This window comes from Sceloporus occidentalis, unplaced genomic scaffold (assembly GCF_023333645.1).
Source record: "Sceloporus occidentalis isolate IW3139 unplaced genomic scaffold, rSceOcc1.0.p SCAF_35, whole genome shotgun sequence".
Taxonomy (NCBI): domain Eukaryota; kingdom Metazoa; phylum Chordata; class Lepidosauria; order Squamata; family Phrynosomatidae; genus Sceloporus; species Sceloporus occidentalis.
In genome coordinates this window covers 10,381,124-10,396,552 of record NW_028317015.1, presented here as the reverse complement: position 1 = coordinate 10,396,552, position 15,429 = coordinate 10,381,124, and the positions used below count along the sequence as shown (strand labels likewise).

At 40.7% G+C, this 15,429-nt stretch overlaps 1 protein-coding gene across 1 annotated transcript in view; it reads right to left on the bottom strand.

Moving 5' to 3' along the window:
* Positions 1–822: 822 nt before the first annotated feature.
* Positions 823–15,429, bottom strand: part of LOC149298088 (NXPE family member 4-like) — a 32,386-nt gene continuing 17,779 nt past the window's right edge. The window contains exons 2-4 of the mRNA XM_089487977.1: positions 15,268–15,329; positions 7,682–7,900; positions 823–1,361 (exon numbers count right to left, since the gene is read on the bottom strand). Of these exons, the coding sequence (XP_089344103.1) occupies positions 823–1,361; positions 7,682–7,900; positions 15,268–15,329 (820 nt within the window). The remainder of the gene's footprint in view (positions 1,362–7,681; positions 7,901–15,267; positions 15,330–15,429) is intronic.

The window sequence follows — 15,429 nt, the reverse complement described above, 5'->3', positions numbered from 1 at the left end:
GAAAGATAACATCAAGGTGACAGGGACACCCCATCCTTACATGCACAGATAGAGTCACTAGCATAGTGTAGTTAGAGTCATAGAGCCTTGGATTTCAGACGCTTCTCTGTATACTCATATAAATGTATGTGTTATTTTAATAAACCCATTGTTTTAAGCCACTGGTGTAAGTGGAGTTTCATACGACGAGGAATTTGTAGTAGTTAAAGGAAAGCCAGACGGGTGAAGGTTATATATCCCGGGCTTTAAAGGTGCTTTTCTACACCTTTTTTTTTAACAGGAGTGTGTAGACTTTTTATATACACAGTACTTCATTAAAAGGTGCTGTACGTCATTAAGTTTATTGTGGGATACTGACCGTGGGGGGGGGGGTTTCAGCCGAGGGTGCTGCCTTAGGACAGACCTAGAGCGGCCCCAAAGGAAAATACATCACTCTACACAGTTCATGTTTTGGGTTATAAATTCAGTTTATTAATATTACTGTTATCTTTTGTTTGCATACCTCCACTGAAAAATACAGAACTAGATAGAGAATGTAAAAGACATTGCAACTTTATTATAAAGACTAAAACCAAAATATCAGTTAAACAGTATCTGCTTACAGTCTACAAGGAACAGTGGAGAGGTGAAACAGCAAGGTAAAAGGAACGAAAGAAAAAATAGTTGGACATATAACCATACCTGGGAATTCTCTTGATATTGATAGCTATTTAGGTAATTGAGTAAAATTATGAAAGGCTTGTACAATGCCAGAAGGTACCAGCCCTCCCCTGCATCTTAGTGAATAGTTTTTTTTTTACATCTGCACGTAAGATCAGTTTTCTAAATGCATGCATAACTTAGAAGCAGATCAATTTCATTTGATATTATTTCTGTTGGTGGGTGGATTTGTTCACAAGCAAAAGCATTGGTCATGTCCCAAGCATCTACCACTCCAACATTGATATCCTGAAAAATATAATTGATGATTAAGTAGTGTAAATATCCATGAAAGTCACTAAGCATTTCCACCCTCACATTCATTTCACTGGTATTCTCTGTCTTGATTATAACTTTAGTCTCAGGACTGCGAAGAAGTAGACGTTCAATTGCTCTTTTTATATTAATCACTCTGCGGATAAAATGTTGTATAGGAAAAAGGCGGAAGTGCATGCCTAATGTAAGGGCAACAACTGTGTGCTTGTTTCCTCCAATCTGGTCAATTTGATGGGGGGTAGTGAATTCTTCTTTGAAAGTGTGGAACACTAACATTATAAAAGGGTTACCATGTTTGGTCCACTGTATTTTAGCATTTCTCTCCATGTCGATGTACAAACGAGTCATTGGCCAATTTTCCCCATATAGATTAAATGGTTTTAAACCTAAGAATTAACGAAAACAATTATTATTATTATTATTGCATAATTTATATAGCGCAATCATATTCTTCAGTACTGTACAATGGGTAAATAGGACGTAAGTAGTGCATCACATAATATTTTGGACTTGCAGAAACAAACGGTGACGACAAACCTGCTTAAATGACATTACAATCTTTTCAACAGCATCAAACACTATTATGGTAAAGGCATTCAGCTCCTATGGTATCAGCTTAGTTTACGCATTTAGAGTTAAAGGGACACTCCAGCCATCATATGCAATTTTATATTCCCTTTAATTTTTTTATGTAGTTTGTTTTGCAAATGCATGGGGGATTTCGCAAATTTCCCTCAAATGCATTTCTGCTTAAGGCTAGGTTTCCACTTGGGTTATTTTCTTGATGAAAAACGCCAGGAAAAACGGCAAGAAAACTGCCACTGCATTTTTTGGCGTTTTAGCCTTTCTGTGGAAATTGCTTTTTTGACCTTAAGCAGTTTTTCCAGCCTTTACACGTTAGAATTTTCACCCAGCTAAAAGGGATTAGGATAAATGGCAAGTATCTGCCCCTTCCAGATGTCATTTCCTTGGTAGAGTTCTACTTAAACACGCCCCGGCAGACCCTTTTGTCTCTTTTCTGTGGTTTGTAAGGCATGCTTTATTCCGAATGTCTGCTCCTCTAGGAAGATTGGCCCCAAATGATGGTGCAAATTGTTTGCTGTTGCTTTTGGCACGCAGGATCCAGTTGATGCGTCGGGTATGTTTGTTTGTAATGGCATGTTTGTTCCAAATGGTGTAAAATTCAATATGAACTTTGTTTTGTGTGAAACTCTTTGTTTTCAGCCTATTTCTCGTAGGACACACAGATACTGGGTCCATCCTCTGCATTGTAACTGTGGAAAAAACGCCATAAAAAACGCCAAGGCAATAAACCCACATGGCTTTTTCATGGCGTTTTTTCTCTCCCATAGACTTCTATTGGAGAAAAACGCCAAGATTTCCTTGAAAAAACGCCAGAGTGTGAACATGCTGCGATTTTGAAAAACTGCCACAGAGCCCAAAAAAGCAGAAAAACGCCAAAGAGGACTGAAAAAACGCCAGACAGAAAAACGCCAAGTGGAAATGGCATTTTGCGATTTCCTATTGAAAAACATCTAACATCTGGCTGCTGCGTTTTTCCACTAAAAAAACGCCAGGTGGCGCTATTGGCGTTTTTATGGGCGTTTTTAGCATAAAAAAACCAAGTGGAAACCTAGCCTAACTGTGTTTTTTCCCCTTTTCTAAAGTGTAAGTAATTAAGGGTGGGGCTTATAATCAATTATCCGTGTTGCTCTGTATAAAGGAAGTGGTTAAACTCACAAAGCTTGCTCAGAGTAATGGGCTTGTATTGTTTAATTGACTTGCAACACTTGCAACTTAATTGTTTAAATTCTGTAAATTCTCATGTCCCTCCCTAAAGTATGAACAAGCTTGGAGATCTTACTCAGTGCACATCATGCCAGATGAATGCATGCTTGGAACAGCAGTTCCTGGGTCCATATCGCTGTGGCAAGTGTGAACAATTGGCCTATCTGGAAGCTGAGGTTGGAGCTCTGAAGAGGCACATTGAAACACTGAGATAGATTGACAATCTTGAGAGGAGTCTCTTGCTCACTGAGCAGAGTTTTGATGGGGCAATGAGGGAGGAGATCAGTCAGAAGGGAAGCGGGCACATAGCTGGGTGACAGACGTGGTTGCAGTACACAGATGGAAGCCAGCCCAGAGTTTCTCCATCCCAACAAATTTGCCCATTTAAGTGAGTATGTTGGAGGTGGGCTTTCCGGAAAAAGCTGTTTTGCCTAACAGCCGGGAGAGCAGCTCATCCAGTGTGCAGGGGATCTGAAGGGAAGGGAAGCCCAGGCAGGTCTATAATTCATATATAAATCCAGGGATTCTATAATTAGGGAAACAGACAGGGTAATCTGTATCTCTGATTGCCCGGGTCTCCCGGGTGCATGGGTTTGTCATGTTGCAGACAGAGTGGATCGATTTATTGGGAGGGGCTGGTGAGGATCCAGCTGTCTTGGTGCACATTGGCACCAATGACATAGAAATAGAAAGATGGAGTGTCCTAAAAGGTAATTTTAGGGAGTAAAATTAAAAAAGGGCCTCCAAGGTAGTATTCTCAGAGATACTACCTGTGCCATGTACTACACCAGAAAGACAGCGGGAGATTAGGCATCTAAATGCATGGCTGAAGTCTTAGTGTAAGAAGGAGGGCTTTGGGTTTTTAGAGCACAGGGCTGATTTTGCTTTGGGGAATGATCTCTATAGTTGTGATGGATTGCACCTAAATGCAAGAGGGTCCAATGTGCTTGGAGAGAGAATGGCTAGATGGTTGGAGGAGATTTTAAACTAGGAAGGGGGGGGTTAATACTGGGCTACACAGCATAGAAAGGGAAGGTGATTTACTTAGTAACCAGGTGGGTGGATCTGGGGGCTTGGTCTATACAGATAATAGGGAGAAGCATATATTTTGCCCCCCAAAACAAGGACTGAAAGCGATTGCGGGATTAGTGTTAAACGACACGCTAAAGGTCAAGTCTACAAGTGCTTGCAGTTTAGGGAATAAGATCCATGAACTTGTAACAGTAGTGGCAGCTGAGAATATTGATATAGTTATTGAGACATGGTATAATGAGAAAAATGACTGGGACATATCAATACCGGGGTATTTTTTATATAGAGAGACAACAGGTAAGGAGGTCCCTGCTCAAACGAACTTACAATCTTGAGGGATTTAGGGTATATTACACAATAGGTAAAAAGTAAAAGTGCCAGTGTAAAGGATGGACCAGCCAGGGCCGGCCCTGCCATGGAGCAGAGTGGGGCAATTGCCCCAGGCGGCCCTTTTGAAGAGGCGGTGAAGCAGTGCACACTGCGGCAGAGCAGGGAGATTCTCGCCGCAGGACTGCTGGAAGGTAAGTGAAGAACAAAGGGGGGGAGGGAGATATGGTAGATAATGGGCGGGGGGCGGCATTTCAAACTTTGCCCCAGGCGGCACTATGTCTTGAGCCGACCCTGGGACCAGCCACACTAGTAAAAGTATTGCAGGAGAGGGACTAGGAAAGGTGAGCTAAAGGAATATGGGAGGGCGTTAATGTGCTATGTTGTAAGCGTCCTTAAAGAAGAGGGTCTTGAGGGATTTCTTGAAGGAATAAAGGCACGGAGAAAGACGGATAGGCCGGGGGAGAGCATTCCAGAGGATAGGGGCAGCCCTTGAGAAATCTTGTAAGCATGCATGAGAGCTAGAAATCGGAGGAGAGGATATAAGGAGATCATTGGATGAACGGAGAGACCGGTTAGGAGTGTATTTAAAGATGAGTGAGGAGATGTAGGGAGGGGAACCACTGTGAAGGGATTACTAGTAGAGGAAATAGCTAAAATGACAGTGAAGGGGGATGTTATAATCATGGGCGACTTTAATCTCCTTGATGTGAACTGGAAAACGAAAGTAGCTGGAGTGCAAATATTCTGAACTCCCTACTGGGATTATCTTTAAAACAAGTAGTTGAGGAACCAACTCATAAATAAGCCATATTACTACTTGTTAAATCCTGTCCACCCATTGTACAGGGCTATGGAATATGATGGTGCTATATAAAACAATAAATAATAATAATAATATTTGATTTAGTGTTTACAAATGGAGACTTGTTAACAGATATTACTGTAGGTGAAAGTTTAGGGTCTAGTGATCATCAGTCTGTGTGGTTTAATATACAAACAGTGACAGAGTCGCACCACACAAAAACAAAAGTTTTAGATTTTAGAAAAGCTGACTTTTCTAAAATGAGAATATGGTAGAGGAGTCATTATTAGACTGGGGCAACTAAAATGGAGCCCAGGAGAAATGTGATTATTTAAAAGTTGTATTATTGAAGAAAACAGAATATGGTATTAGGCTGGTCAGTAAAAGTAAAAAATTAAAGAAACCGCTGTGGTACTCTGCAGAAGTGGCCAAAATCATAAAGGACAAGAAGTTAGCCTTTAGTAGGAAAGTTATAAGAGCTGCCCAATCACATGCAGAAGAGCAAATTGCCCTGCCACTAAAAAAGGGAGATTTTTTTTTAGATATATAAACGAGAAAAGGAAGGTAAAACAAGGATAAGTTAGATTAAAAACAAAAGAAATGTGTGTAGAAGAGGATAAAGGTCTAGCTGACTGAGTATATTTCTGTTCAGTTTTTACAAATGAAAATGAGGGAATGGGACCTCAGTTAGGAAAAAAGATAGTCATTTGAAAAATGTGAGTTTATCGAGGTGGAGGTTCTACTTCAGTTGTCGACGGGGCCTGATGGGATACACCCCAAGTTATTAAAAGAGCTTGGTGGTGTACTAGCAAAAGTCGTCCAAGGGGATTGGAAATTAGCAAATGTTATGCCCATTCACAAAAAGGCAGTAGGAAGGAGTCGGGCAACTACAGGCCAGTTAGTCTGTAGTGGTGAAATTAATGGAAACAATGTTAAAGGACAGGATTGTTGAACATCCAAAGTCACATGGGTTTCAAGATCAAAAACAACATGGGTTTACCTCAGGAAGATCATACCAAACAAATCTTATTGATTTTTTTGATTGGGTGACTAAAGTAATTAATCAAGGTGGTGCTGTAGACATTGCGTATCTGGATTTCAGTAACGCTATTGACACTGTGCCTCATAGAAAACTTATAAATAAACTGCAATCTCTGAGTTTAGATCCCAATATTGTTGAATGGATTAGGGAGTGGATGAGTGACAGACAACACAGGGTTGTAGTCAACTGTGTATATTCAGAGTAAGGTCTTGTTACCAGTGGGATACCTCAGGGATCTGTCTTTGGACCCATTCTCTTTAATATTTTTATTAGTGATATTGCAGATGGTCTTGATGGAAAGGTATGTCTATTTGCTGATGACACAAACATTTGCAACAGGGTTGATGTTCCTGGCGGGAGAAGCCAAATGGCAAATGATTTAGGTAAACTGAAAAAATGGTCAGAACTGTGGCAACTGGCATTTAATGTGGATAAATGCAAAGTAATGCATCTAGGGCATAAAAATCCAAGGGCAGAGTATAGAATATTTGATACTGTCCTAACCTCAACGTGTGAGGAAAGGCATTTAGGGGTAATTATTTCTGAGGATTTAAAGGTAGGGCTACTAAAATGGTTCGTGGATTACAGGATTAACCTTACCAGGACATGTTAAAGGATTTTAACGTATATAGCCTGGAAGAAAGACGTGACAGGGGGGATATGACAGAAACATTTAAATACTTAAATGGACTCAACAAGATAAAGGAAGTGTTTATTTAAAAGAAGAAATACTACCACAACAATAGGACATAGTCTAGAGGGGCACAGGTTTAATGGTAACATCAGGAAATATTACTTTACGGAAAGGGTAATGGATGCATGGAATAGCCTTCCAGCCGAAGTGGACAGTAAAGACATTTAAGGAAGCATGGGATAGGCATAAAACCAAGCTAGATATAGGATATGGGCAGGTACTAAGGAAAGTACTCAGCGGTTGGGCAGACTGGATGGGCCTAATGGTTCTTATCTGCCGTCATTTTCTATATTTCTATGAGCTCATCATTGGCTTTACACCCAGAGTCCTGGGTACCTGCGTCTCATTCAGTACAGTTCTGGACTCTAAGACAGGGTGAAAGGCCTCTGGAAGGGTATAGAAAACATAACCCTCCATCAGCTGGTCTTCTAGGTCGGTCTCTGTCCTGTCTTGAGCTTGCCTATAAGGTTGCCACAGAAGCATTCTTAAATTTATGCTGTTGAGCACCCTTACTCTACCTATACCCATACCCATGCACTGGAAAGAATACCAGAGGTCTACCATACTTTCTTTGACATTTTCAAGAAAGGAGCCCATGTCTCATTTAACCTTTCAGGGGGCTACAATGTATCATTACAAGTATACTTTTTGGAGTGAGGTAACTGTACAATAACATTTCCAAGGTTTTAGGAATAGGCATACTATAGAGTAAATTATATTTGGGGTCTTCTTTTTTTTTCTTCAAGTATGGAGTTGACATGTCTTCACATCATTGTCTTTCATGAGACAAGGTACTGGGTTTTCTTAGTATCCATTTGTCCTTTAAGATGCTCTTCCAGCTGGTAATTTGTATCTGAAGTGTGTTCTAGCTAATTTAGGTACATGGAGTATGTTCCAGCCATTTTAGCAGACCGAATACTACCCTTAACCTCTTCAGTCCCGGGGGCTTTAATATTAAGTTATCATATTTCAGTTATTTAGAACTAGATTAATTTCAGTGACCAACTTGATTACTTACTGTTGACGTTGCTGGTGAGGTAGGTCATCCATTGAAGCATAGTGGAATCTCCAGTAACGTATATAATTTTCCCTTTAATACACTCATTAATAGCATCCATAGTGCGATATCTTGATATATTGCAAGCTAGATGATTCCACATGTTCCGATAACTATATCCACCAGGAAATTGGTATTTAATCCCTGTGCTGCATTTCTGTTTCTTCTCTGTTATAATATCTAATAAGATTAAAAAAGAATATTAACTTGATGGAAACATACTCAATATAATATTTTTTAATATACATATGTTTATGAAAACACTGTGACAATTTGATTCTATATTTAAAAGACTAACAACTATAATCATATTATGGTTATCTCCAAATTAGTAGCCTGAACTGGCTAACTGAATATATTCCTTATTAATTATGATATGTGGTCCTTGGCAGTAGCCACAATATTACCCTGCATGGTCCCAATCCATGGAGAATCGTGTACTTAGCTACTTCGTTAGTGCCACACAAGTTAGCAGTACATGAGACAGCAAACACCTGTACTGATGCTGGATCTCAAGGACCCACACCACAGCCAGTTCACACCTCCCCCGGGTTAGCCCCCCCATATCAAGAATTTTAACAAGAGATCACTCCATTTGTTAGATCAGGTTTGATCAACTGTTTTTTTCGTTAGATCTACTCTAAAAGAGGCAATATTAACAATCTTTTTCAGGGGGGCTAACCCGTAGCCAGCACCCCCTCAACAAAAATTTAAACAAAATGTTACTGATTATGATAGCTCCGCGTTAGATCAGTTTTGATCAGAAATTTTTTTTTTGTTAGATCTAGTCTAATTACTGAGATATTGCATATTTAATGATATTCCCATCCCCCCGCACACAATATAGGATTGTCAATACCCCCTCTTACGTGATAGATCTAACAAAAAAAAACAATTGATCTAACCGGATCTAACGAATATCTACCAAAATCCATTGAAAAATGTCCAAATTTCAGTTGAGAGGGGCCAGCCCATATGTATTCCAATCCCCCGCACACAAAATAGGATTGTGAATACCGCCTCCTGCATGAGAGATCTAACGGAAAAAACAGTTGATCTTACCGGATCTAACAAATATCTACCAAAATCCATTAAAAAAATTCCAAATTTCAGTTGAGGGGGGGCCATCTCAGTAATTAGACTAGATTTTTGAAATTTTGTTGAGGGGGGGCTGGCTACTAGTAAGTTAATGTTAATATTGCCCCTTTTAGAGTAGATCTAACGAAAAAAACAGTTGATCAAACCTGATCTAACAAATGGAATGATCTCTTGTTAAAATTCTTGATATGGGGGGCTAACCCGGGGGAGGGCCAGTTCACTTCCCATGTTTACATTTTGTTTTATACAAGTTTCAGTGTCGCAAATCAACCAACTTGGATTGAAGTTCCGTTTTTATTAGAAGCGACATACTGACATGTGCAACCTCCGCAAAGTGGAAGCAAGGCCACTGCACGTCTGTTATTGAATATGTAACTACCCCCCAATGATAATGAGGATTGTTATCTAGTCTTGAATAAACCCTGTGTTCTGTATGTCATTACCGTTCCAGAAATCAGCCATTTTATGACTGCTTACTACCACGGCCAAGGCTTTTTAAGAATATGTAACTACAACTCATAACACGGAGGACTCTTACCAAGTCTTAACGTATAATCTCTGTACTAGGTATAGTTGAATGCCTTTTCCCAAATTCAGTCATATAGCCCTTGGTTAATTCCAGGCCTTTTCTTACTCAACCAGTGTTTTGCTTGAAATGGATGCTGAAATGTCAGTCAAGCAAATAAATGTTTAGGACATCTGAGACTTGTATATGTTGTGCATTTTTAAGCTTGGTGTGAAAATGTCAACTAGGAGCATATGCACATATTTGGCATGTCCAGTAACTGGCACATAACTGGTCCTTGAGGACCAAGGATTTATCGCCTACATTACGTCCTTTTTGCACCAGCAGGGCTAAATCCCGGCCTCTTGCTTTGACAACTGGGGATAAAATATGTGACCGATTTTAATGCCAGAACAAAAGTTTGGGCATTACCTGCAAGTGATGTATGTTTAAAAAACATATGTACATTTAAAATTATGGAAAAAATTATTGTAATTTTTACAAATGTGTGTGTGTATATATATACAAAATAATGTCTTGCATGTATGAATATGGTTTCAAAAGAATATTAAGGAAACCAAAGTAAGTGATCTGTATGTTAAGAGGGCAGGTAAGGGGACTAATGAAAAAACCCTGTGTAAATAGCACAGGGTTACATGTGGTTGTTGGGGAGGCTAAGGATGTGAAGAGGTTAAGTCTGCAGGGGTCAGGCAAAGGACAGCCTGGTTTGTGTTTTGAATGCGCTCGCGCCACTCAGTTTTGCCCGCCTTTTTGTTTGAAAAGAATGTTCTGGTGGCGGCTCGCGCCGCTTAGTTTGCCTCGCGCCGCTTAGTTTTTCCTCGCGCTGCTGTTTTTTGTTGCGCTCGCGGACAGCTCGCGCTATGGTTTGGGCGGGATTTTGCACTATATAAGCGCTGTGCCTGAGGCGTTCGTTTCACTACCCCAGGCTGCGTTAACCGACTGCACTGACCTTTATTGTGTCTGGTGAGCGGCGGTTTTCAGCACGGCTTCGGGGGGCAGCATGGAAGAGCTGCTGAATTGTCGCCCGCCCCCCCTCCCTTTTTTATTTTACGTATATGTATTTTTATATTAAAAAAAAAAAAAAAAAAGTATATGTCATGTCGTGGCTTTTATTGAGGTTAAGTTGCTTTCTGTAAAGAGAGTGAACATAGGGGTTGTTTCAGTGGTAGGCCGACCGGCTTTGGGGCAGTCGGCCTTGTTTTAAGTTATTAACTGTGTGGTTTGGGCCAAGAGTTGTGGTTATTTATGAAGTTGATACTAAGTTATTGGTTGAGTGTTTATATGGTAAATTTGTTATAAGCTAAATAAAAGACCACGGCCTTTGTTCATCCAAAGAAATTGTATCTGTGTTTTTATTTATTATCTGGTTACATTGTAATACACCATACAACCACATGTAGCTGACGGTTAGTGGTGGGGCAGACAGCAGGCTGAGGTTGCTTAAGAGCAGGGCCAGACTAAGAAATAAAACCAGCCTCAGAAATATTGAAAAGCAGCCCCATGGTGCCTGTCAGGCTCCTACCTTACCTCTCCTCTGGACCAGGAGGTCTTCTTCCGATGGGGACAACACCGGATGCCTCTGTCAGGGGACCGCGCTGTCGCATCCCAGGCCTCCTAGTAAGACGCGCACAGCGGAGGGTGTGTGCCAACGCCTTGGTACTGGCAGGGGGAGACCCAATGACGTATCTCAAAGGGACGAGGACGGATTGAAGGTGGGGACGAGTTGTGACGGACAGGATAATACTCATAGGTTCCTATTGGGAGAGGAGTGTCTCTAGGATCTGGGGGAGGAGCCAGGGCTAGTTAAACCCCCAGCACTGTTCAATCAGTGCTTATTTGTTCCTTCTTGGAATTGCTGTACTTTGTTCCATGATACTCATTTTGGATTCTATGGACTTTAACCTTGGCTTTTTTATGGACTTTGCTGATTGTCTCCTACCCCAGACCCTGGATTGCTGTACGGTATTGTTGTTTTTTATTGCTGCCTGCATTTGCTCAGTGGAATAAACCTTTGCAGTTGTATCATTCCCGGGTGTTTGCATCTACTTCTGATTACCAGTTTATCAGGTGTCTCTCTGTGATGTGCTCGATCCCCGCATCCTGCCATTTATGGTCACACTGCACAATCCAGGTTCTAGTCCCAATAGTTTTTGTTTAGAATTGGAACAAACCCTGCATTTCAAAATATATTTCATAAAAAAACAAAACACATTAGTCTGCCAGTCAGTATTGCGCCGGATATGACATCATATCCAGTAGAGCGCTGACTGGCAGATGAGACCCTATGGCAAAGGCAAAGCCGCTCAGTTATATACCTGTGACCATGGCTGTCAATGCAGCTGCAGGGACATATTTATAATTGGAGGACTGGCCTCAGGGAAGGTGCCCTACTGGAAAAACTGGTCCCAATGAGTAATGGACAACAGGTGGGAAATGTCAGTAAACAGGCTACAGAGTAGCAGCACAGCAAATTACTGGATGGTTCATGAAAATATTACAACGTCCACAAACTACCAAGAGCTGTGACATGTAACAAAACTCTGGTCTGGCACTTCAATTGTTTCTTGGGTATATAAATAAATTAAATCCTATACTGCACAATCCCAGTTAAACTAAACTATAGGTTTCAGATTATGGACTACATTTATATCCACTTTATTTTGTTGATCATAGTTCTTAATCACTCGTGAACAGCATTTTGTTGCATTTTTGCATTTCTGGATTATGCAAATACACAGGGCACAAACATGTTGACAGTTTTAAAGAGTTTATGTGACAATTCAACCTACTCCAACATTTTCCGCTTGTTTTAGTAGTTCCATGAATCGATGGAAGCACCCCACCAGTTAACTAATGAACATATTTCCTTCAGAATTCCATCAGCAAAAGCCATAACTACATACCTGACCAGTGTTTATATAACAACTCTGCAATCAGGTTCTTCCAATCTAAGGGGATCTACTATTAACTCCTATGAATTGCAGCTATGGTGATCACATTTCTTAACTGCCATTCAGGGACACTTACTTTGACGAGTGCATATTTGTCCAAAAACAGTTTTAAAATTGCTAACCGTGTCCCCTAACAGCTTTCCAGTGCAAACTTTGTCACAAAAAAACCAGCTTCCCAGTGCCAACCCTGTCCTTTAACAGCTTCCCATTGCCAACCTTGTAAAAAAATAGCTTCCCAGTGCCAACCCCGTCCCTTAACAGCTTCCCATTGCCAACCTTGTCCCATAAAATAGCTTCCTAGTGCCAACTTTGTCCCCACACCAGTTTGCCGGCTTACTTGACTAAGCCTCACTTGGTCCCTCCTTGCAACCTTTCATCTTGCTGGTTTTGTGGCTCCCACTGCCCGCACTGCCCACAAAGATTATTGATTAATCAATCCTGGTTGAGCCCGAGAACTCCCAGGAGGAGGTATGCTATATATATTCACTACATTTCTCAGTCCTAACATTTTCAAACGCCCCTTTTGTCTTTACAGCAGGCACAATAGAAAAAACCCTTATCAGAACAGATAGTAATTGTTGACATCTACCACCTACCAGATTCACCTGCTCAGTCCGTTACAGATATCAAATCAAACTTGCCAAAACGACTTATTTCACAGATACGCTGAAAAGAAAAATAGCCAATCCGAGCAACTTTTGGGTTGTCATTAAAAGTTAATATGCATACGTATGCTGAGGATACCATCATTAACATGAGCAGGGTAAAACTATTGTAAGTGGAATTTGTGGTAAACATCATTTTTTTAAGGTTGAAAAGTAGATAACTAACAACAAACTATTCCTCAACACTGAAAAGGCCATGTTGTTTGGGACAAAACCTTAATTGCATAAATTAAACAATTCTCAAATATACATCAAAAGAAAATCCAGTAATAACCCGACCCAGGTCAATTTCTACAAGTATCTCGGTATGTGTTTAGATCCCAGCTCTTCTTTTGGTCTTCATATGGACAATATATCATCAAAGCTTTATCCTAGAAGTGTCTCCACCAGAACAAATCTAGCATGGATCACCATTTAAGGAAATGTGTTGCGCAGCAAATGTTAATGCTAGTCTTAGACTAAGGGGGCGTGGTTTACAACTCTTGCATTGCAGACCCATCTCGGTAAAGTTGACATGCTGTACAATGTGCTGTGCCGATTTATTCTCCACTGTTATGACATGCATCGCTGTGAAATGCTAGTAGAGGTGAACTGGCTGACGCTTACCTCCAGACGCATGCTCTACTTAGCTTGCTTAGTCCATAACCACTTTACTGGAAGGTTCCTCTGGTACCTGAGCAGCATGCCCACTATTACACCCCCCCCATGTCCTATACTTTCAGAGCCAGCACCAGCTTCTTACTAGCTGTCCGTCGTATAAAAAAGAAAGCCGGTCGCAGTGTTGCAACCCTAAAATCCCTGAAAAGTTCTTATAGTTTACTTTTTTATGAAACTTGTTAATCCCAAATCCTGACAAAAAGTGCAGTGGTACCTAAAGTCCATCCTCACCCCTTCCCTAAAGAAGACTTTTCACCTTTTCTGTGGCTTTTGTTGTAAGTATTGTGGGGTTGTACAAGGAAAACGCCTGCTAGTAACTAAAGTACATACAGTGGGGCAAAAAAGTATTTAGTCAGCCACCAATTGTGCAAGTTCTCCCACATACAAAGATGAGAGAGGCCTATAATTTTCACCACAGGTACACTTCAACTAAGAAAGACAGAATGGGGGGAAAGAATACAGGAATTCACATTGTAGGATTTCTAATGAATTCATTGGTAAATTCCTCGGTAAAATAAGTATTTGGTCACCTACAAACAAGCAAGATATCTGGCTCTCACAGACCTGTAACACACTACGTCGCCAGGGACTCAAATCATGCAGTGCCAGACGTGTCCCCCTGCTTAAGCAAGTACATGTCCTGGCCCATCTGAAGTTTGCTAGAGAGCATTTGGATGATCCAGAAGAGGATTGGGCGAATGTCATATGTCAAACCCAGGTAGAACTTTTTGGTAGAAACTCAACTCGTCGTGTTTGGAGGAGAAAGAATGCTGAGTTGCATCCTAAGAACATCATACCTACGGTGAAGCATGGGGGTGGAAACATCATGCTTTGGGGCTGTTTTTCTGCAAAGGGACCAGGATGACTGATCTGTGTAAAGGAAAGAATGAATGGGGCCATGTATCGTGAGATTTTGAGTGAAAACCTCCTTCCATCTGCGAAGGGCCTTGAAGATGAAACGTGGCAGGGTCTTTCAGCATGACAATGATCCCAAACACACCGCCCAGGCAAAGAAGGAGTGGCTTCGTAAGAAGCATTTCAAGGTCCTGGAGTGGCTTAGCCAGTCTCCAGATCTCAACCCCATAGAAAACCTTTGGAGGGAGTTGAAAGTCCGTGTTGCCCAGCGACAGCCCCAAAAATGGTCCAAAATACCAGCAACAGTATGTGAAAACCTTGTGAAGACTTACAGAAAACGTTCCACCATAATTTGCAAATAAATTCTTTAAAAATCAGACAATGTGATTTATGGACTTTGTTGTTTATTCTGTCTCTCATAGTTGAAGTGTACCTATGGTGAAAATTACAGGCCTCTCTCATCTTTGTATGTGGGAGAACTTGCACAATTGGTGGCTGACTAAATACTTTTTTGCCCCACTGTATCACACTCACTCTCCTTCAGATCTATGGAGGTAAGAGTAAGTCAACCCAAAAGACATAATCACTGTGATTACCAATGGAGTATGACCCTATCAGCCACCTAATGGTTGTGATTAAAGTTCATTTTCATTAAAAATTTCTGGTATGTCCTAAGGATCATCTTGGCACCCATTTTATTGACATATTGCTACCCAGGGCCCTGAACATGTAAATTTGTTTGTAAGGCTCTCATATATTAAATACAACTTTGTTTTTCTATCATAAAATACTTACTGCCACAATTGAATACGGATATTTTTTCAAATGTCTTTGGTATTTCAATACGCATATTGGACCTGGAATAAAGACAAAATATTGTTACAATTTTCACAAATAATTTACTATATGTGTAACATAAAGCATGTGTATGCTTGAATGTATGTATGTACGTATCTA